The sequence below is a fragment of the Molossus molossus genome, unplaced genomic scaffold, assembly GCF_014108415.1.
Source record: "Molossus molossus isolate mMolMol1 unplaced genomic scaffold, mMolMol1.p scaffold_m16_p_4, whole genome shotgun sequence".
In the NCBI taxonomy this organism is placed as follows: Eukaryota; Metazoa; Chordata; class Mammalia; order Chiroptera; family Molossidae; genus Molossus; species Molossus molossus.
Genome location: NW_023425377.1, coordinates 77,381,243 through 77,403,235, shown reverse-complemented (window position 1 = coordinate 77,403,235; position 21,993 = coordinate 77,381,243). Strand labels below are relative to the sequence as shown.

The 21,993-nt window shown below is 49.3% G+C and overlaps 1 protein-coding gene across 1 annotated transcript in view; it reads left to right on the top strand.

The window, feature by feature from the left end:
- The window catches only part of CATSPERD (cation channel sperm associated auxiliary subunit delta), a 58,747-nt gene extending 37,030 nt beyond the window's left edge, over window positions 1–21,717 (top strand). The window contains exons 13-22 of the mRNA XM_036282237.1: window positions 3,066–3,179; window positions 3,878–3,967; window positions 4,735–4,793; window positions 6,218–6,296; window positions 10,927–10,979; window positions 14,151–14,225; window positions 15,179–15,307; window positions 16,803–16,986; window positions 20,322–20,479; window positions 21,480–21,717. Of these exons, the coding sequence (XP_036138130.1) occupies window positions 3,066–3,179; window positions 3,878–3,967; window positions 4,735–4,793; window positions 6,218–6,296; window positions 10,927–10,979; window positions 14,151–14,225; window positions 15,179–15,307; window positions 16,803–16,986; window positions 20,322–20,479; window positions 21,480–21,717 (1,179 nt within the window). The remainder of the gene's footprint in view (window positions 1–3,065; window positions 3,180–3,877; window positions 3,968–4,734; window positions 4,794–6,217; window positions 6,297–10,926; window positions 10,980–14,150; window positions 14,226–15,178; window positions 15,308–16,802; window positions 16,987–20,321; window positions 20,480–21,479) is intronic.
- Window positions 21,718–21,993: the final 276 nt, after the last annotated feature.

Here is a 21,993-nt window from a genome sequence, read left to right as displayed (position 1 = left end):
CCATGCTGTTTTTCACAGTGGCTGCACCAATTTACATTCCCAAGGAAATGCCATCTGTGAGCCTGTCTCGTCCAGCAGCCTCTTCCCCATCTTTCAATGCTCTAAAATCCAGAGTCTGTTTAGGACGGTGCTCGGCAGAGACCAGGCTGCCTCGGTGTCACCGATCTGTGGGGCCACTCCCCCTCTGAGAGGCTAAAGATTGTAGAGTGTCTGCTTCTAAATGGCCTTGAAATACATGGCATTGAATTACGTGAGAAAAACATGAAAGCAACTGTGCCGTATATCGAGTTTATAGATTTATTAAAATATCCTTTCATGAGACCATGGTGCTAATGGATGGTAGTAGTTTTTTCTGTACTTGCCACAGTAAAATATCACTCCCTAGCCATTGTGATTTTCTTGTGGGTCCTTGAAATCACATATCTGAAATTTTCTGGCCTTATGCACAAGTGGAAGGTGGAGAGAGAGAGAGAGAGAAATAGTAAGGCTTTCATGCAAATGTTTGGCCCCTTCAACTGTTCTGAGGCAGATGGCTGTAGCATTAGCAAATACTTTTCCAAAATCCCACCAAAAAGATATAGCACCACAAAAACCCATGGATGAAAGCTGGAACAACTTGAGCAGCAAAAATAAACAACACAATATTGGATAATAAGGCAAAGGATAAAATATATACACACAAGTCCGCATGGATGTAAATAAATGGAAGAATGAATAAAGGGAGAGGAGACACATTCCCTTCCAGAAGAATTCCAAATAATCTAGCTATTTCCTCCCCTCTCTGTGAGGTGGGGCTTAACACCCCCCCCACCCCCACCCCAGTGTGGTCTGGCCTTAGTGACTTGCCAATGAAAAACAGTCTGGAAAGGGAAATTGCAGCTTGAGAGTGCAGAAAGCTGGTACACATGGTTTTAACTAGGTCAGGATTGACATCGACAGTGACCAGTCATGTGGCTATGACGAGATGTTGCAGCGTCTCTTGTCCGTTGCTCCGCCCCAGACCTGGAATCTGCCACTTCTCCAGGAAGCCACTTACTGGTCACCTTCTCGACATGGTCGCAACCAATCCACTGTCTTGAAAACCGGGGAACTAAAAGCCAGACGCCTTTTCTTCATGCCGTTCGACTGGGCCAGGAAATAGAGAAGGGAAACAGTCTCCTGATAAAATTATTCTGGTGAATGTATGAAAACAAAATGCTAGGAGAGTGTCACGTAGCAACCCCAGCAAATATTTTTTTCTTGTACAAAATTGTTTATTCACCATTTCTTTGTTTGTAACTTATCTGTAAAAGGTTTCCCCTACTGTAAAATAAAATAAAATAAAATAAAAAATGCACGTATAGTCCAGCCAGTGGATTGAGCATCGCCCCATGGACTGAGAGGTACCGGTTCTATTCCAGGTCAGGGCACATGCCTAGGTTTCAGCTCGATCCCCAGTGGGGGATGTGCAGGAAGCAGCTGATCAATGTTTGTCTCTCACATCAATGTTTCTATCTCTCCCTTCCTCTCTCTCTAAAAAGTCAATAAAAACATATATTTTTAAAATGCATGTATAGTAATTAGAACCTTATTGTTCCATGTTTTTTTCCTTTCTCTTACCATCACTGCCCTAAAGTCTTATTTTAGAAAATTGATCAAGTAAAGTGTTGCATGTGACTCCCCCTGGATACATCTAAGCCCTTTGGCACATCTAAACTCAGATGGAACTGGTCAAATGAAGGAGCATCGGGGTTATGTCTTTTTTTAAAGTAGTTTCTTCAGGAACTGTCAGCATGTTGTTGAAGTGTGGAGCTGTGACTTTGTGTGGACTATGGACTGTCAACAATAGGTACTGAAAAGTTGCACTATTGCAAAACAGGTGTATTATCCAGGTATTTGTACACTGTTGTTTTGTACTGCTAGTCCTGTACACAAACCCAGCAAATTAGTGGATGTGGGCTTGGAGCATCAGTGGCCACCAACGTCCAAAAGAAGACAGCCATGAAGTGCCATCGATGTGAGATCAGTCACCTGGCGAGTCTTGCCAACACATCCCAACCCAAACTTGATGGGTCCAGCTGCCAGTCTGCCGAAAATGCAGAGCGAGAGGAATGTGCCCAACGGTGCCAGGAAAATCCAGGCTGTGGGAAGCCTATAAATCCAACGGCTGGGGCTGGAGGGGGAAGCTGTGGACAGAAAGACTTAAAAGACATAACATTAGCCCTGGCCGGTTTGGCTCAGCGGTTAGAGCATTAGCCTGCAGTCCAGAGAGACCCGGGTTCGGTTCCCGCTAAGGGCATGTACCTCGGTTGCAGTTTATCCCCAGCCCTGGTTGGTCGTGCGGGTGGCAGCCACTCTATGTGTCCCTTTCACGTCGATGTTTCTCTCTCTCTCTCTCTCTCTCTCTCTCTCTCTCTCTCTCTCTCTCTCTTCCTCTCCCTCCCTCCCACTCTATCTGAACAAAAAATGGAAAAATGTCCTCAGGTGAGGATAAAAAAAAAAAAAGACATAACATTGGCCTGGCCGGTTTGGCTCAGCGGTTAGAGTGTCGGCCTGCGACCCAGAGAGACCTGGGTTTGGTTCCCGCTAAGGGCACGTACCTCGGTTGCAGTTTGTCCCCGGCCCTGGTTGGGTTGTGCGGGTGGCAGCCACTCGATGTGTCCCTTTCACGTCGATGTTTCTCTCTCTCTCTCCCTCTCTCTCCCTCTCGCTCAATCTGAACAAAAAGTGAAAAAATGTCCTTGGGTGAGGATAAAAAAAAAGACATAACACTGTTTGAAAACGGGGAAGACCAAGATATATCATCCAGGGGTGCACAGTTGGTGATAACTCTAGAAAGAACAAGGAAAAAGGCAGTTACCACAAAGGTCAGGCCGGAGGTACTTGTGAAGAGAGGAGGGGAACTCGAAGGCCTCCTGAGGGTGCCTTCCCCAGTGGGGAAGAGGTGGGAGTGCAAGCCCAGGCTGGGGTACCCAAACCTGGAAGGTTCCATCCCTGGGCGGGGGCCACTGACCACCTGTTTGCCCTTTTCTCTTTTGGGAATAGAGACTTGATTTAATTAAAACATTTTTTGCCTTTCTAACTAGGTAGAAATTCTGCAAGGAGATTTTGATAACAAAATGTACATCATTGATATGAACAGCGAATTGGAGTTGACCGCCCTGATGATACCCAGGCCAGGCACGTCACCCGTCCCACTCGTAAGGACATCTTATCTGTTGGACGCGTGTTCTGATACTGATGTTCCCAGCGTCCTTGGTGTCACGCCCTGTGCCCATTGCTCCCAGACTCTGGAAACTCCCTGGTGTTCTCCCGTGGAGAGCACTCACTCATGATACCCACAGAAACGGTCTTCTCCTCAACCGGCTTCTCCGTGTCTGGGCAGATGCCGGCCTCCTCCATGCGTTCTCTGCGCTTCATTCCCTACCCTTCTGAGCTGCGCCCTGAGCTTTCCACAAGTGCCTTTTCTTCTTAGCAGAGCCTTGACTCACAGCCTTCCCTCATGCAGCGGGGGTCCTGGGCCTGGAACCCAAATGTCCAAGCCTGGAAATGGGGGGGGCAGATTAGTGTAAGAATATGGGGAGAGTCCAGCCAGCCAGGGCCAGGATCAGGGCCAGTGAGGACATGCCAGGCTGGCTCTGGCTCTCATTCAGAGCTCCCTCATCTCAGCCTCCCTCTGCAGAGCAGGCCTCTGGGCCCCACGGGTCTGGGCCCTGCGGCTCCACAGCTCCAGGCTGTCTGCAGAACCAGGCATAGAGGCAGCCGCTGGGGGGACATTGGGGAGGGCCTGGCAGCTGCATCTGCAGAGCAAGGGTGGTTCCTGCTCTGAAGGTGCCTGGCAGTCACCTGAAGGCATCACCCCAGTGGCAGCCTGATGCCCCTCCTGTACCCACCCCAGGCAACGGTGAGCAATCCCCACTCTTTGGGGCTTCAGGCCATCATCTACGAAGACGGCTACACCTACGAAGGGAACACCAAGTACAGGCTGGTGAGCCACCCCCATGCCCTAAACCAGGTGAAGGGCACAGCCTTGACTATTCTGGCCAAGTCCAGCACTCATGGTCATTCCCGGGGCATAACCCTCCTTCCTCCTCCTCTCTCCCTGCATGTACCTGCATTCAGGGCTGCAGGATTTGGAGGAAACACATCCCCAGCTTTTCCCCAACCCAGGCAGGCAGCAATCACCTAAATAAGTGATGCCATTAAGGTGACACATGGGGAGGCACAGAGGACATGACAGGAAACCTCGCCCAGCCCCAGGGCAGGCAGGAGATCTGTATTAGCTGGTAAACTGAGGTGTTAGAATGGGGGAGCCAGGAGGGCCGGGAGGGACTTGAATATATGGGTGTGGGGAATCCGCAGGTCTGAGCCGGACCTCGTGGTCACAGCACAGAATTTGGACTTGAGCCCAGAAGCCCAGGACTGGGTTGTGTGGCTCCTGCAGGACAAGGCATGAGTGGGCTGCAGCACCCTTTGGATCAGTCCTTCTCACTTCCTGGAGAAGTAGAAGGGAACACAGTTGCACTTCACACTGGGTTCAGGACAAAGGCAGCAAGGATATGAAGGCCCTTGGGGTGACCATTTCTATGAACTTCCAGAAGCCTTTCGTAGGTGGTGGAATTAGAACCAGGAGAGTCCTGGAGAGTTTCCGGGCTCCTCCTCCCAGAGCCCCCATCCTCCCCCATCTCTCCCTGACCCCATTCTGGGGCTGCCCTGGGCTGCCCGCTGTGCAGCTGGTTTCTCTCTCATCCCCAGAACATTTCCCTGAGGCAGCAGCACCTCTGGGGCAGGACTGACCCCAACTTCACCTCCAGGTATGTCATTATTCAGACTGTGGCGAGTGGCCCCAGGATGTCCATTGGGTTCCCTTAGCAGAAGCCGAGAAAACAAGTTCAAGGACCCCTCCCTACCCCCGGCCGCTTCCATGGAGAATTGTAAGGCAAGAATGATTAAAAATAGGAGGGATGCCCTGGCTGGTTTGGTTCAGTGGTTAGAGCGTCGGCCCATGGATTAAAGGGTCACGAGTTCGATTTCTGATCAAGGGCACATACCTGGGTTGCAGGTCCGATCCCTGGTCCTGGTCAGGGTTGTATGGAAGGCAACCAATTGATGTGTCTCTCACACATCAATGTTTCTCTCTTTCTCTCTCTCTCTCTCTCTCTCTCTCTCTCTCTCTCTCTCTCTCTCTCTCTCCCCCCCTCTCCCTTCCTTCCTTCCTCCCTCCCTTTCACTCTAAAAATCAATGGAAAAATATTTTAGGATGAGGATTAACAAAATCAAAACAAACATTTTACAAATGGCAGCTCCACAAAAATTTAATATAGATGCCTGGCTGGTATGACTCAGTGGATTGAACACTGTCCCATGGACTGAGAGGTCCCAGTTTGATTCCCTGTCAGGGCACATGCCTGAGTTGCGGGTTCGATACCCAGTAGGGGGCATGCAGGAGACAGCCAATTGATGTGTCTGTCTCTCTCACATTGATGTTTCTCTCTCTCTCCCACACCCCCCTCCCTTCCACTCTCTCTAAAAAAAAAATCAATAGAAAAAAATATTCTTGCCCTGGCCGGTTTGGCTCAGTGTTTAGAGTATCAGCCTGCAGAACAAGGAGTTGCAGGTTTGATATCGGCCAAGGGCATGTACCTCGGTTGCGGTTCAGAAGTCCCTGGCCCTGGTCAGGTTGGGCAGGAGGCAACCAGTTAATGTGTCTCTCACATGGATGTTCCTCTCTCCCTTTCTCTCCCTCCTTCCCACTCTATCTGAAGATAAATGGAAAAAAATGTATGTCCTCGGGTGAGGATTAAAATATATATACATATCTCCCCTTGGGTGAGGATTAACAAAAAGAAATAAAAAGAAAACAATGAAAAAAGTATGAATGAGGAAGCTACTCAAAAAATAGTGAGAAAATTATATGCAGCTAGATGATGATAAAATTGAATGTCAGATGTTTTTTCCAATAAGTTATTATATATAAATGAACAAAACTGATTCAAGAAGGGCCACCATATGTGAGTAGAGGTTTTCGGTCAATATTCTGGTGTTCCAGAATGGCTGGACAAATGGACAGAGGACGGACGGACGGACGGACGGACGGACGGACGAACGGATGGATGATAGATAGATAGATAGATAGATAGATAGATAGATAGATAGATAGACAAAAGGATGGATGAGTTGGCAGTGATTTCAACTGCAATGCCCATGTGCAATAACCAACACTCCCTTTGCCTTATAGCATAAAGAGACCCACAATCTCCACCATCACTGTGGACATTGCCAACAAGGAAATTTCGTGCGTGGACCTCAAGCCCCTGGTACGTCCCAAACTTTTGCTGCCCCATATTCTCTGTCATTGGTGTTAAGAATAATGGCAGCAGGCCTCAGTTGACTGAGGGACTGGCCAAGCCCACATTTAGGATACAGAAATGCAACCTCAGTCTTGAGTTCTGGCTAAGAGAAGAGCCCAATTATAAGAGAAAGTTTATTTATAAAGTCACAGAGGTAGAAGTGAGCCATGGAAGAAATGGGTTCAGGAAACAAGTTACAGCAAAAGAAGAGCCCTTGGAGTTTGGGGGGGTGGGGGAGATACCCATCTTGAGAGCTCCAGCATGCTGGTGGGGAGGGGCACGCCCCAGGGAAAGAATAGGGTGGGGAGAGGCATGGGCCTGCTCCACAGTGAGAGCCACACAGGTCCTCCATCCTGAGGGCTTTTATCTGAGGCTCAGGGGAGGATCCCAATAGACTACTCATCAGCTTTCCGGGTGTGTTTCCTCAGGGTCTCAGTCTCCAGCGATTGGTCTGCACCAGGGGAGGGATCACTAGTCATTACAGCTGGTTCTAGTGTTAGCCACGGTGTTGCTCTGCCTGGTTTTGCTGCTTCTCTGGACCTGGAGCTGAAACACAGCTGAGGCCTGGATGTCATCCCCAGGGGTTAACGCTTAAGGGAGTGGTTGGCAAGCACTTGTACTTTTGTCCTTTGCTAGGCACCTGGGGCTCTCCGCCCCGTGACCCTCTAGTTGCCCATAGTTCCTGCTCTGCTCCTGCTTATTTAACTGCCTGCTACAGAGGGAGGAAGCATCCTTGGTTTTGGTCTGAATCCTGTAAGTCAGCAATTCCCAGCTGCTCCAGGAAGGTATCCCTGAGGGCAGAGGAAGTGAGGGACCATCCTGAGAGGGTTTGGAGGGTGGGAGGAGTCAGCAAGCAGGACTTTTCTTTGAAGATTCCTGGCTGCTTTGAAAAATTGATATGGACACATGTTACTTTGTGCATGAACCCTGAGGACTTTATGCTCAGTTTAATAGACAAGACACAGAAGGACAAGTACTGTGCAATTTTATTCATAGGAGGGCCCTACAGGAGTCAGATCCATAGAGACAGGAGGTGGATGGTGGGGCCAGGGGCTGGGGGAGGGGAATGAAAATTTTAATGGGGACAGAGTTTCAGTTTGGGAAGATGAGAAAGTTCTGTGAATGGATGGTGGGGATGGTTGCACAGCATGGAGAATGTACTTAATGCCATTGAGCTGCATATATACTTTAAAATGGTTAAGATGCAGACTTCTGGTCCAGATGGCAGTGTAGGTAAACACATTATCGCGTCCTCCCACAACCACATCAAAGTTACAACTAAACTACAGAACAACCATCATTCAAGGCTGCTTGAAATCAAGCTGAATGGAAGTCCTACAACTACGAAATTAAAGAAGCCGCATCGAGAATGGTAGGAGGGGCGGAGGCACGATGGGCTGGTCCCACACCCACGTGTGGCGGATAAAAATCAGGAGGACACCTTGGCTGGGAAGGTCCTTCCTGAGGACCGAGGGGTTCCCGTCCCACACCAGGCACCCCGCTCAGGATTCCAGTGCCAGGAAGAGAAGTCCCCATAACTTCTGGCTGGAAAAACCAGAAGGAACTGAGGCTCAGGGAAGCTGACGTGGCTGGAGCCTCAGGCAGCTCCTCTTAAAGGGCCCGCACACAAGTTACTGGGACTTTCTCCCTCTAAGCTCAGAGGGGAAGCAGCATGAGGGGTGCCAGAGACACACAGGGAAGAACTGAGCTATTTGGCACTGGAGCGAGGGCTGGAGAGGGGGCTTTCTCCGGACTAACGTGCTGTCAGAGGCCTTTGTTCCTTTGGTGAGCCCTTCCCTGGGGCGGCAGACAGAAGCCATATCTGGGACTCCAGCAACCTGGCTCACACTGTTTGCCCCACCCTGGTGACTCTCTGAGGCCCCGCCCAACCCAACTTTCAGGCCCACCCAAGATGTTGCCAGTTGCTTGACCACAGGATTGGCCTGTCTTGGATCCTGCTTCAGGTTTTCCTAAATTCTTTCAAACAAGCAGCATCTGGTCTCAGCTAGCCCCATACCTCTCGTTAAGTAATAATATAAACAAACACAGGGAGGCAGCCAAAATGAGGAGACAAAGAAACAGGTCCCAAATGAAAGAACAGAACAAAACTGTGAGAAAAGAACTAAGCAAAATGGAGATAAGCAACCTAACAGATGCAGAATTCAAAACACTGCTTATAAGGATGCTCAATGAACTTAGTGAGAACCTCAGCAAACTTAGTGAGGGCCTCAAGAGCATAAAAAGGGCCAGCCAGAAATGAAGGATGCACAGTCAGAAATGAAGGAGGCACTAACTAAAATAAAGAATAATTCAATAGTACAGTAGGTAAAGCCAAGAAGCAAACCATCGATTTGGAATATAAGGAAGCAATCAGAACAGCAAAAAGAAAAAAGAATAAAAAAAAAATGAGGATAGTGTAAGGAGCCTTTGGGACTATTTCAAACGTGCCAACATTCACATCTTGGGGTGCCAGAAGGAGAAGAGAGAGAACAAGAAATCGATAATCTATTTGAAACAATAATGGCAGAAAACTTCCCTAACTTGGTGAAGAAAACAGACATACAAACCCAGGAAGCACAGAGTCCCAAACAAGATGAACCCCAAGAGGCCCACACCAAAACATATCATCATTAAAATGCAAAAGATTCAAAACAAAGAGAGAATCTTAAAAGCAGCAAGAGAAAAGCAGTTACCTACAAGGGAGTTCCCATAAGGCTGTCAGTTGATTTCTCAAAAGAAACTTTGCAGGCCAGAAGGGAGAGGCAAGAAATATTCAGAGTGATGAAAAGCAAGAACCTACAACAAGATTACTCTATCCTGCAAAGCTGTCATTTAGAATCGATGGCCATATAAAGAGTTTCCCAGACAAGGAAAAGCTAAAGGAGTTCATCACCACCAAACCATTACTATATGAAATGTTGAAGGATCTTCTTGAAGAAAAAGATAAAAAATATGAACAAACAAAATGGCAATGAATACATATCTATCGACAATTGAATCTACAAACAAAATGAACAAGCAGAACAGAAACATTCTCATAGATACAGAGAACATTTTGTTGGTTGCCAGATGGGAGGGGGGTTGGGGGAATGGGTGAAAAAGGTGAAGGAATTAAGAAGTACAAATTGGTTGCTAGACTGACAAACCTCAAAGGGAAGGGGGTTGGGGGATGGGAAGAAGTAAACCAAAGAACTTATATGTATATATGCATAACCAATGGACACAGACAACACTGTGGGTAAAGGCAGGAGAGGGATGGGTGTGGGGAGGAGGGGGTCAATGGGGGAAAAATGAGGAACATCTGTAATACATTCAACAATAAAGATAAGTTTTAAAAAATAAAAAAAATAAAATGGTTAAGATGCTAACGTTTATGTTGTGTCTATTTACCACAATTTTATTTATTTTTGTATAATATTTTTATTTATTATTTTATTTTATTTACTTAGTTTTGGTACATGCCCCTAGCGGGAACCGAACCCAGGACTCTCTGGTCTGCAGGCCAACGCTCCAACCGCTGAGCCAAACCAGTGAGGGCTGTATAATTTTTTAAAAAATCCTCACCCGAGGTTATTTTTCCTTTTATCTTCAGATAGAGTGTGAGGGAGAGAGAAAGAGAGAGAGAGAGAGAGAGACATTGATTGGTTGTCTCCTGCATGACCCCAACCAGGGCTGGGGAACCAAACCTAAACTGAGGTACATGCCCTTGACCGGAATCAAACCCACAATTCTTTGGTCTGTGGGCCAACGCTCTAACCACTGAGATAAACTGGCCAGGGCTATAATTTTTCTTTATTGATTTTAAAGAGTAAGGAAGGGAGAAGGGGAGAGAGATAGAAACATCGATGAGAGAGAACATCGATTGGCTGCCTCCTGCATGCCCCCCACTGGGAATTGGGCCCACAACCTGGGCATGTGGCCTGACTGGGAATTGAACTGGAGATCTCTTTTTGCATGGATCAATGCTCAGCCACTGAGCCACACCAGCAGGACTATCTACCACAATTTTTAAAAAATTGATACAAATCTTGCATTCTGTTCTATGGTAAATCCATGTTTGTCATAATATAAAGCTGCTTTTTCAAACAACAAAGTCCTGTGGGTTTAGACTCCCTTATAGATCTCTGAGGGTGCCACCACAGCCCAGTTTGTCAGGCTCTCAGGCTAACCCCAACTGCTCTCTTTCTCTTTTCTCCTTTCCATTTGTTCATTATAGCCCCTCCCTCCCTCCCTCCCTCCCTCCCTCCCTCCCTCCCTCCCTCCCTCCCTCCCTCCCTCCCTTCCTTCCTTCCTTCCTTCCTTCCTTCCTTCCTTCCCTTGTGCTCTGTATGCCAAGCATTGTGCTGGGTTTATAAATTGGGTTCTGGTCTCTGTGAAACCGCTAAGAGGTATGTGGGCAGTGGGTGGACCTCAGCTGTGCCCCAGGGCTCGGACAGGCTCTTAGGGCCTGAGCTCTGTGGGGCCAGTCACAGTCACAGTGAGTCTGGATGCCTGAGTCACCGTGTGCAGTCCCTCCCGGGTGCGAGTGTGCCCCTGACTGAGTCTGCAGTGTGGCTGGGCTGTTGGTGGCCCTCACTTTCCATGTCTCTCTCTCCAGACGGCGCTCATTTCAGTTGGTTGTGACCTGACGAAAAAGATCATCATTCAGAAGTAAGTGTGTTGTCGATATTGTGGTGGGGTGGGGACAAATGAGGCGTAGGAATGGGGTGAGATTGGTCACCACTGCCTCACAGTTGCAGAAGTTGGGTGATGCTATCTATCCTGTGTTCTTTTCTTTTTAAAATAAAACAAAACAAAACTATTTTTAATTTGTTTTCTTTGTATTGGTTTTTAGACAGAGAGGAAGGGAGAGAGAGATAGAAACATTGATGAGAGAGAACATCGATTGGCTGCCTCCTGCCTGCCCCCACTGGGGATTGAGCCCACAACCTGGGCATGTGCCCTGACCAGGAATCGAACTGGCAACCTCTGGGTGCATGGGTCCACGCTCAACCACTGAGTCACACTGGCTGAGCCTATCCTGTGTACTTTGGTTTCTGTTTACCATTTCCATAATAAACAGGTCAACAGTTTATGCTATTAGGTCAAGTTTGAGTTTCTGCACTGTGGCCCGCCCTCCTTCACTGAGTCAGTGATACTCACATTTTCTCCCTCCTCCCCAATCATTTTGCTCATCCTATTTTTTTCCTTTTAATTCCTTAGTTTCTCGTTTTGATTAAAATCATGCAGGGGTTTTTTGTTTTAATTGCTTGCTGAAAAACATGTAAACTTTGGCTCCAGTATCCATCATTACCCCAGGGAACGAGGCCTTGAGAATCCAAGAAAAGAACAAAGTCTGAAGTTTGACCAAATGACCACCCTTTTGCCCTTCAGGCGGGGTCTGGGTAGAGAAGGGCCCGAACCGCAGCACTGCCACACCCCACGGTGTGAACACCCCCACGGGCCGGTGTTAGGCTGCCACGGGCCGGCCAGGGGCTGCGGGTCCTGCGGCTGTGGCCGGCTCCAGGGCCCAGCAGGACACCGGCAATCACACACCCAGGGACGACTGCTCTGCTCTGGCTTTCCCCCTAGTGGAAACACTTTATTGATTCAATAAATTACATATTTAGAACATACGTGCAGGAAAGATTGTTAATGCAATTTTTAAAAATTTCTGCTGTAGAGAGTGGGTAGATATTTGCCATATATGTAACCAACAAAGGACTTGTTTTCAGAATTCCTACAAATCAATTTTTAAAAAAGAGAAAAGAAAGCCCTGGCTGGGTAGCTCAGCTGTTTAGAGCGTTGTCCCATACGCCAAGGTTGTGGGGTCGATCCCTGGTCAGGACACATCCAAGAATCAACCAACGAATGCTTGCATATGTGAAACCCAGATCAATATTTCTCGGTCTCTTTGTCGGTCTCTCTATCTCTCTGTCTCTCTCCCTTCCTCTATCTAAACATAAATTAAATTTTAAAAAGAGAGAGAAATGAACAGACCAAATGGGCAAAGGGCTTGACCGGGCACTTCCAAAAAAGGAAAAAGAAAAAGCTGATAAACGTGACAAGATGCTGAAAAGGGGGTCAACCTCACTTAATAGGGAAATAAAAATGAAAACCTTTATGACAGACCTGATCCATGCACATGGTGGGGCTAACAAGGCCTGGCCAGTGGCAAGTCCTGGGAAGCACGGGCCCTCTGGCAGCTGCCAGAACTCCCAGGAACTGCGGGTGGCGCACGGTTCAGCCGCTTTGGAAAGCGCATCTGTCAGTCTGGCACTGCCACTCGCGCACATGTGCTCTGTCATAGGTTCCAGAATGTTCTCTGCGGCATTATTCTTTTTTTTTTTTTTTTTAAATTTTCACCCAAGGATATGCTTGTTGATTTTAGAGAGAGGGGAAGGGAGAGAAAGAGAGAACATCGATTGGTTGCCTTTTGTATGTGCCTGGACCAGGGATCAAACCTGAAACCTTTCTGTAGACAGGACAACGCTCCCACCAACTGAGCTGCACATGCCAGGGGCTGCAGCGGTCTTCTTCTTATTTATTTATTTATTTTTTGTTAATCCTTATCCAAGGATATTTTTTACATTAATTTTTGGAGAGAGTTGGAAGGAGGGAGAGAGACCCATTGATTGGGTGCCTCCCACACACACTCCACATGGGCCAGGGATCGAACCTGTAACCCAGGTATATGCCCTTAACCGGCAATCAAACCTGAGACCCTTCAGTGAGTGAGCTGACACTCTAACCACTGAGGCACACTGGCCAGGGCGGCAGCATTCTTCTTTAAAAAAAAATTTTTTATTCTCACCTGAGGACATATTTTCATTTATCTTCAGGTAGAGTGGGAAGGAGGGAGAGAGAGAGAGAAACATCAATATGAGAGAGACACATCGACTGGCTGCCTCCCGCATGACCCCGACCAGGGCTGGAGATGAACCACAACCAAGGTACGTGCCCTTGACCAGAATCGAACCCAAGACTCATTGGTCCGTGGGCCGACACTCTAACCACTGAGAAAACCAGCCAGGGTTCTTAATAGCGCCAAGCTTGCCCTGGCTGGTTTGCGCAGCGGTTAGAGTGTCCGCCCAGACCAACGAGTCTTGGGTTTGATTCTAGTCAAGGGCACATATCTTGGGTGCGCTTTGTCCCCGGCCCTGGTCAGGTTGTGCTGGAGGCAACCAGTCGATGTGGCTCTATCACATCGATGTTTCTCTCTCTCTCTCTCTCTCTCTCTCTCCCTCCCTCCCTCCCTTCCTCTCACTCTATCTGATGATAAATAGAAACATGTCCTAGGGTGAGGAATAACAAAAAAAAATAGCGCCAAGCTGGAAGCACACCAACTCAGGTGTCCATCGACTGGAGGATGGGTAGATCAGGTACGATGTTTTGATGCAATGAACTAAGGCAGCAATGAAAATGAACGAGTCAGAATTAGCTGGATGGAGCGTACAATCATGGAGGTTGAATGAAGGACACAGGAGAAGACATGGGGCATGAGTCTAGTCATAAGAAGCCAAAATCAGGCAAAAATCAACTCCGTAGCTTAAGAATGCACGCCAGGTGGGTACACAGAAAAAGGAAACGGAGGTTTCACAAGTCAGGACATCCAGCCCTGCGGTCGTGGCCTCCAGTGCGAGGCGTCAGGGCTCTTTGGAGAAAGGCTAATTCTAGGCTGGGCAGGGAAGATACAAGATGAGCCCGGAGCATCTCGGAGAACCAGAACATAGGAAAGAGCTCGGATATCAAACCCATGGGACCTACATGTAAAGGGAAGAGTTCAGGGGCTTCTGTCCTGTGTGTGGTCAGCAGCTTCTCACCACCTTTTGTTGCTTGCAGTGAAATCTCAGCCTGTTACAAAGGCTTCCTCGACCCCGTGGCCCTTCAGGACAATTACAGCTACGTCATTGAGAAGTGAGCCAGAGATTTTCCTTCACCCCTCTCTTCCATAACCTCTCTCCGTCTTACAGACCCTCCCAGCCTGCTACTGGCTCTTGGGCCCGCCACCTGCTCCTCTGAGCTAGTGGAGTTGGCCGGGCACTATCAGCCAAGGCAGGAAGGGGTGGCGAGACAAAATGAACCCCTGTTCAATGTGCTGGGACCTTGTGCTACCAAGTGGGCATGGGATGGGGCTCGGCCCTTCTTGGCACCAGCACAGGGTGCTCCTCCCATGCTGGTATGTGTCCTCCCCTCACCCCTTGTGGGAAGACATGGCCTTGGATACAAGCCAAAGTCGGTCAGTGGTCCATGGCCACAGCCCAGGTGGGCGCTGTTGGGCTCGCTGAGGGATGTGCTGCAGAGTGAGGCCTCCTGGGGGCGCAAAGGGGTGTGAGTCAGGGTGTCAGAGGAAAGAGAAGTGATGGGATGTGTGCGTGTGTGAGAGAGACAGAGACAGAGGGACAGACAGCGAGGAATGAAAGAGAAACAGAGAAAGGGAGAGAAAAAGAAACAGAGGGTCAGAAAGAGAGAGAGCGACAGAGACACAAAGACAGAGACAGAGAGACAGAAACAGAGTGAGGGACGAGAGAGAGAGAGAGAGAGAGAGAGAGAGAGAGAGAGAGGTCACACAATATTTCTATTAAGGCCTTCAACTGCACCTGCATTGGGGGGGAGGGCACTCTACTCAAAATCCACTGATTTAAATGCACCCTCACAGAAACGTTAGAATAACATCTCACCACACATCCAGGTACTGTGGACCCATAAAGTTAACCATCACAAGGGGTCCCAGAGTCATTTTAACCATAGCTCTGAACCCCCACATCAGACACCCCTCCACTGGAAGCAGCTGAGCCTGGGAGGTGCGGGGTGAGGTGGACGTCAGGGCTGCCTGGTGGGACCTCACCCCCTGCCCTTTCTCTGCTTAGGGAAGCCTATGACCCCAACTTCCGAGGGCAGCCGGCCACCAAGGACCTGGTGGTGCATTACCCTTACGAGAAGCTGGGCTGTCCCCTCCTTGTCTACTACAACACCCCATGGAAGCCCGTGATGGAACTGTAAGCTCCCCATGAGGTGGGTAGGGTGGCAGCCAGACCCTGTGCCCTGCTCCCCAGCTCCCATCCCAGCCTTTCAAGTCGCCCCATTGCTCACTCTTCCCCACACCCCATCTCTCCACCCCCAGGCCTTGGCCCATGCTGTGCCTCTCCCGGCGACACTGTTCTTGACCTTCCCTTGTTGACTCTCAGCTCCGACAGCCCCTCCCTTGCCGCTGCCTCAGTTCTTATGGCCATTACAACATCCCAGGGACCCGGGCGCTTAGACAGCAGGCACGATTGTGTCCTCGTCCTGGAGATCCCAAGTCCAAGATCAAGGAGTCGGTAGAGCTGGTTTCCCACAAGGCTCCCTCTGTGGCCCGCGGACAGCCTCCTCCTTGCAGAGAGCCAGTGAGCTCCAGATTCGCCCACCTCCAAATGCAGTTACAGTGGGGCTTCGGGCTCCAACAGCAGAATTGGGGGGACACATTTCAGTGTGAGTTCTACACTTTTGTGGGTTATTGATGATCACTTCAGCACAGGCCCTTAGGGGCTTGAACTACGGCCCCTTGACCTCATTATAGCCCCAGATCAGCACTGCCCACAACTTTCTGGGGTGGTGGAAATGTTCCATAATTCTGGGCCACCCAGTGGACAGCCAGGTGCTACATGTGGCCACTGAGCAGTGGAAATTTGGCCTGAGGAACTGGCTTTGCATTTCACTTAATGGGAATTAATTTAAATAAACACATGTGGACCAGTGGCTCAGCTCAATGCCTGGCATATCTTCTGACTATATGGTTGTTGACTGACTGAACATGCGGGTCATTAGAACATCACGTCTTAGTGCCACGGGCCTCAGTCCCATGCCCAGGGAAAATCACGGGCCACACACACAGGACTGAGCCCCTGGTCTAATGACCAGACCCCTAATTCAGAGCTGCCACGTAGGATTGTGTGTCCAGCGGGGGTGGGGACAGGAAAGGGTCCTGACAGAGGAGGGGTGTAAGCTCCAAGTTTGCAGGAGACAATAGAACACACATCAAAACAACAGTGCTTTAGAACAACCCTAACTACCAGTCCTAAATGTATACCCTTTGCACGTTTGCAGATGCTTAGCAGAAAAATATCACAAGACTGGTGTGAAGGGTGCTCTTTATTGGTTTACATGCTTATTAATTCATTTAGCAATTTTCTCATGAGTGACATCATTCAGTTATAGGCCATCACATCAGTTTCTTTCAGTCTCTGCTCATTTGTCCCCTTCTCAGAGTTGCCTTTTGTGTCCACCCCATGGAAAATTCTCAATGCCTGCTGCCCCTTCTACTCTCCTCCCTTCCCTGTCCCCACCTGCCAGTGCTGCGTGGCCACGTTGACCTCCATGAAGTGTCAGCCAGGGTGTGGGGGGCTCCGTTTTGTTCTGCTCCTTGCACCACCCCCAGAATGGTCTCCTAGTGGATCAGGGCCGCCACACCTCCCTGGGCCAGCCTTCCACAGCACTTCTTGTGTGCGTGTCCAGGTGGCGGGAAGGAAAGTTCCAGGAGATTGTCGAGGCAGAGTTCGTCCTGCTGGAGGTGAACGGGCTGTTTACCTACACGTACTCCCTGACGGCGGGCACCGCGCTCTGCATTTCCCAGCCGCAGAACTGGACCACCATCCTGGAGAACGCTGGTGACAAGGGGCCCTTCGCCTGGGACCGAGAGGTAGTAGTTACTCTTAGATTATTTCTAAAACAGGTCACCAGTCAGATGGTGACCGCGGATTGTACCCTGTCGGGGGTTATCTCCGTCTGTTTGGCCTGCTGTCACAGATACCAGAGACTGGGGGGGCCTTACGAACAACAGACATTTACTTCTCAGCATCCTGGAGGCTGGAAGTCCGAGATCGAGGTGCTGGCAGATCTGGTGGCTGGTCATAGTCCACCTCCTGGTCCGTAGATGACTATCTTCTCGCTGTGTCTTCACATGGCCGAAGGAGTGAGGGAGCTCTCTGGAGTCTCTTTTATAAGGACACATCTTTCTGATCTGATCACCTCGCAAAGTCCCCGCCTCACCCTGGTGGGTGTGGCTCAGTAGTTAGAGCATTGGCCTGCACACCAAAGAGTTGAGGGTTCAAGTTCTAATTGAGGGCAAGTACCTGAGTTGTAGGTTCGATCCTCTGGCCCCAGGTGGGACACGTGTGGGAGGCAACCAATCGATGTGTCCCTCTCACATCGATGTTTCTCTCTCTCTTTCCCCACTCCCTCCCTCCCTTCCACTCTCTTTTTATTTATTTATTTATTTATTTATTTATTTATTTATTTATTTATTTATTTAATGTTTTGAGAGAGAGGAAGGGAGAGGGAGAGAGAAATAGAAACATCGATGAGAGAGAACATCAATTGGCTGCCTCCTGCATGCCCCCCACTGGGGACTGGGCATGTGGCCTGACCAGGAATCAGACCAGTGACCTCCTGGTGCATGGGTTGACCGACGCTCAACCACTGAGCCACACCAGCTGAACCCTTCCACTCTCTTTAAAAATTAATGACAAAAAATATCCTCTGGTGAGGATTGGCAACAACAACAAAAGTCTCCACCTCCTAGTATCATCCCCTTGGGGGTTAGGTTCTAACATAAATTTGAGGGGACACCAAATTCAGTCCATAGCAGGGGTGTCAGGGGGTGGGGACATATTCACACTGAGAGCTGTGGGGCCACCTCTGGGAATGTAAGACGTGTGGACCCTTTGGAATTCTCTCCCAAGAGAATTGGCCAAGTGTTTAGAACTGTGGACATTGCTGATAATGTGCTAGAACCATCCAAATGCCCATTACTAAGGGGCTAGTTAAATTCACCATCTGATACCCAGCTGGTGTGGCTCACTGGATGAGCATCAACCCATACACCAAGAGGTTGCCAGTTCGATTCCCAGTTGGGCCACATTCCCAGGTTGTGGGCCAAACCTGCAGTGGGGGCATGCAGGAGGCGGCCAACCGATGTTCTCTGTCATCGATGTTTCTGTCTCTCTCTCCCTCTCCCTTCCTTTTTCTCTAAAAATCAATGAAGAAAAAAATAATTTTTTTTTTTTAATTCACCATCTAGCCCTGGCAGGGTAACTCGGCTAGTTAGAGCATCGCCCCATAAAGCCAAGGTTGTAGGTTTGATCCTAGTCAGGGCACATACAGCATCAACCAGTGAATGTGGAACAACACATTGGTATCCCTCCCCCTCCCCCTCCCCCCTCCCTCTCTAAAATCATGTCCAGGCTGGTTTGGCGCAATGGTTAGAGAGTTGGCCTGTGGACCAGAGTCCCGGGTTCGGTTCCTGCTAAGGGCATATACCTCAGTTGCCGTTTGTCCCCGGCCCCGGTTGGGGTAGTGTGGGTGGCAGCCACTCCATGTGTCTCTCTCACATAGATGTTTCTCTCTCTCTTCCTCCTCTCTCCCTCCCACTCTATCTGAAGATAAATGTAAAAATGGCCCTGGCCGGTTTGGCTCAGCTGTTGGAGCGTCGGCCTGCGGTACAGAGAGACCCGGGTTCAGTTCCCGCTAAGGGCATGTACCTCGGTTGCAGTTTGTCCCCAGTCCTGGTTGGTCATGCGGGTGGCAACCACTCGATGTGTCCCTTCACGTCGATGTTTCTCTCTCTCTCTCTCCCTCTCTCTCCCTCCCACTCTATCTGTACAAAAATTGGAAAAATGTTCTCGGGTGAGGATAAAAAAAAAAAAAAAAGTAAAAATGAACCTCGGGCAAGGATAAAAAATAAAAAATAAAGTAAAATCAATAAAGAAAATTAAAATTTTTAAAAATTCACCATCTGTTCTCTCAGCATGCATTTCTATCATGCACACTGGTTTGTACACAACTGAATGGCAGGGTGTCAGTAAAAGGAAGGAATCGCAGTGGTTCCCTTGGGAGCCTCTGAGGCACGTTAACAATTTTCATCAACTGAGTTTCTCAACCCCAAAGGCAGGAACACGGCACAATGCACCTGAGCCCATTTCTGCCTGAGGATTTTTGGCTTTTTTTTTTCTTTTCTATTTTTAATCCTCACCCCAGGATATGGTCTTTTTTCATTGATTTTTTTTTTTTTTTTAGAGAGAGAAACATCAATGTGAGAGAGGAACATCTATCAGTTGCCTCCCCTATGTGCCCCAACTGGGGATCAAATCTACAGCCTAAGTATGCTGCCCTGACCGGAATCCACCTGCCACCTTTTGGTGTATGAGACAACCCACTGAACCTCCCAGCCAGGGCTTGGACCCTTTTTCCTACACCCCCTGCTGTTATGTGAATGTGATCATCTGTTTCGTTGGTGACATTGGTTTTGTTTTGTTTCTCCAACCGATGTAACATTCACAGAACACAATTAATCATTTTTTTTTAGAGAGAGAGAGAAAAGGAGAGAGAGAGAAACATCAATTGGCTGCATCCTGCACACCCCCTTCTGGGGATCAAGCCCACAACACGGCATGTGCCCTGACTGGGAATTAAACTGGGACTTCTCAGCCCATGGGATGATGCTCGAGCCACTGAGCCTCACCAGCTGGGCACCATTAACCATTTGAATTTTTTTTATTTTCCTTTATTGATTTTAGAGAGAGAGAGAGGGAGAGGGAGAGAGAGATAGAAACATTGATAATGAGAGAACATCGATTGGCCCCCTACTGGGGACTGGGCCACAACCTGGGCATGTGTCCTGACTGGGAATCGAACCGGTGACCTCTTGGTGCATGGGTCGACACTCAACCACTGAGCCCCACCAGTCGGACCGCAATAAACAGTTTGAAAGCATACAATTCATTTCTACATCTCATACATTCACAATGTTGCACAAACACCAGGAAGGCCTGGAGGGAGGGGTGAAAGCTAAGCAGCATCCACAACCTCCTCCACAGGGATCAGGAACTGGCCTGCCCAACAAGCACCGGGCTCTGGCCCAAACCACGGGTGTTTGGTGAGCGGGGGGCCGTGCTCATGGTGGGGGGTGTCTATGGTGCTGGCACGGCTTTCCCCAGTTCCCAGGGCCAGTGGGCATACCTCTGTCCTCCTCCTCAGAACTACGTGAGCTGCCACGATCCCAACAGCGATGCTCCCTTGAAATGGCCAAAAGCTCGATATCAGATCTTGGGAGGCCCAACAGCAAACAAGGTCGTTTTTGACCAAAGGAACGGAATCTATGTCTTTTTTATTTCTGTCGTGGACCCATACTACAGGTAAGTAGGGTGGAGGAACTACTCTGTGCCCAGGGCCTCTGGGAATGGCTGGGCATGTCACACACATGTGGGGGACCCGCTTTTCCCCCCACGGACACCAGTCACCTTCTCATGCCATGTCTGGTGGTGTGAAGGAGCCAACTCATATATTCAGGGATTCTGCAGACCAGTTGACTTGTAATCGGCCATGGTGGGACTATTTTCACCAGTGGAATTGGCACACACTACAAAACAGACCTCCCCCGCACCCACCTCAGAGCTGGTTATTAAATACTTACACCCATCAGGGCTGAGAAGCTCCTAAGTCACATCTGATGTGCTTGTCTAGATATCAGTGTCTCCGACTAGGAGAATTATGGGGGGACATTTTTTCCCCCATCATCTATCCCCTCAAGACAGATACAAACTCTACCCCCAAAAGCACGTGAAGACCCTGCTTCCCTAGAGGTCCCAGACCTTGGACCAGAGGGACTAGCTCTGAGATGGCCCTGGGTGAAAGGCATAGGGGTGGGGACATCCAGAGGAGAGAGGGGACTACCTGTGAAACTTGTCACTTCCTCTTCCTTCAGCCTGCTTCCAGCAGAGCACTGTGAGTTCTGTCCGGGGCCCCCTCTCCTGGGATGCACTTCCTGCCCATCCTGCTATACTCCTGCTGGCCGCCAGCCTCATGGATGCCTATGGCTATTGTCCTGCCCTCTCTTCACTTCCACACTGTGAAAGAACCTGGGCATGGCCCTGGCCAGTTTGGCTCAGCGGTTAGAGCGTCAACCTGCATTTCAGAGAACCTGGGCATGGAGTGGGGGACCCTCTGTCCCCAGAGGATGTGACCCCAAGGGTCCTGGGGGAAAAGATGCACAAGAGGAAAGTAGATGCAGAATAGATAAAAGCTGGCATGGTTATAAAAGGAACTTGGTGTCCTGGGCCACTGGCCCGGGACCCTGATCTGTTTTAACATGTTTTCTGACTAAAGGTAGGGCCTCTCCCCACCCACCCCTTGCAGCTACTGTTGGCTGGAGACCACCTTCAGTGTTTATGTGTATGGGGCACTCCCACGGATCTCCATCCCACTGGAGATCACCATCATCGTGCTCATGCTGGCGATCCTGCTGTCCGTGTGGCTGGCCTACATGATTCCCACACTGCTACGCACGGAGAAGGGCCACGGGTTCAAAGGGTTCTGGGTCAGTCTGTGCAAAAGGTGTAGAAAGTCATGTGCGTGTTTCCAAAGCAGGCGCTGAGCCTGCACTGGAGAAGTTCAGAATGGTCATAAAATAAAGTATATGTAAAACAAGCAAGTGGCATGAGCATCAATCATGGGTGGTGTTTTCCTGACACCTACTTTCACTGCTTTGCCTCTCTTGATATGCTGGTGTCAGAGTTCCTCTGAATGATAACACCTCCATCGGCTGTAAGTCAGAAGGGGGGCAGCCAAAGCACTAATCAATAGGAGGGGGTGAAGCAGACCAGCAGAGGCACACAGCGGAGTGACACATGGGCCTCAGAAAAGGGTAAGA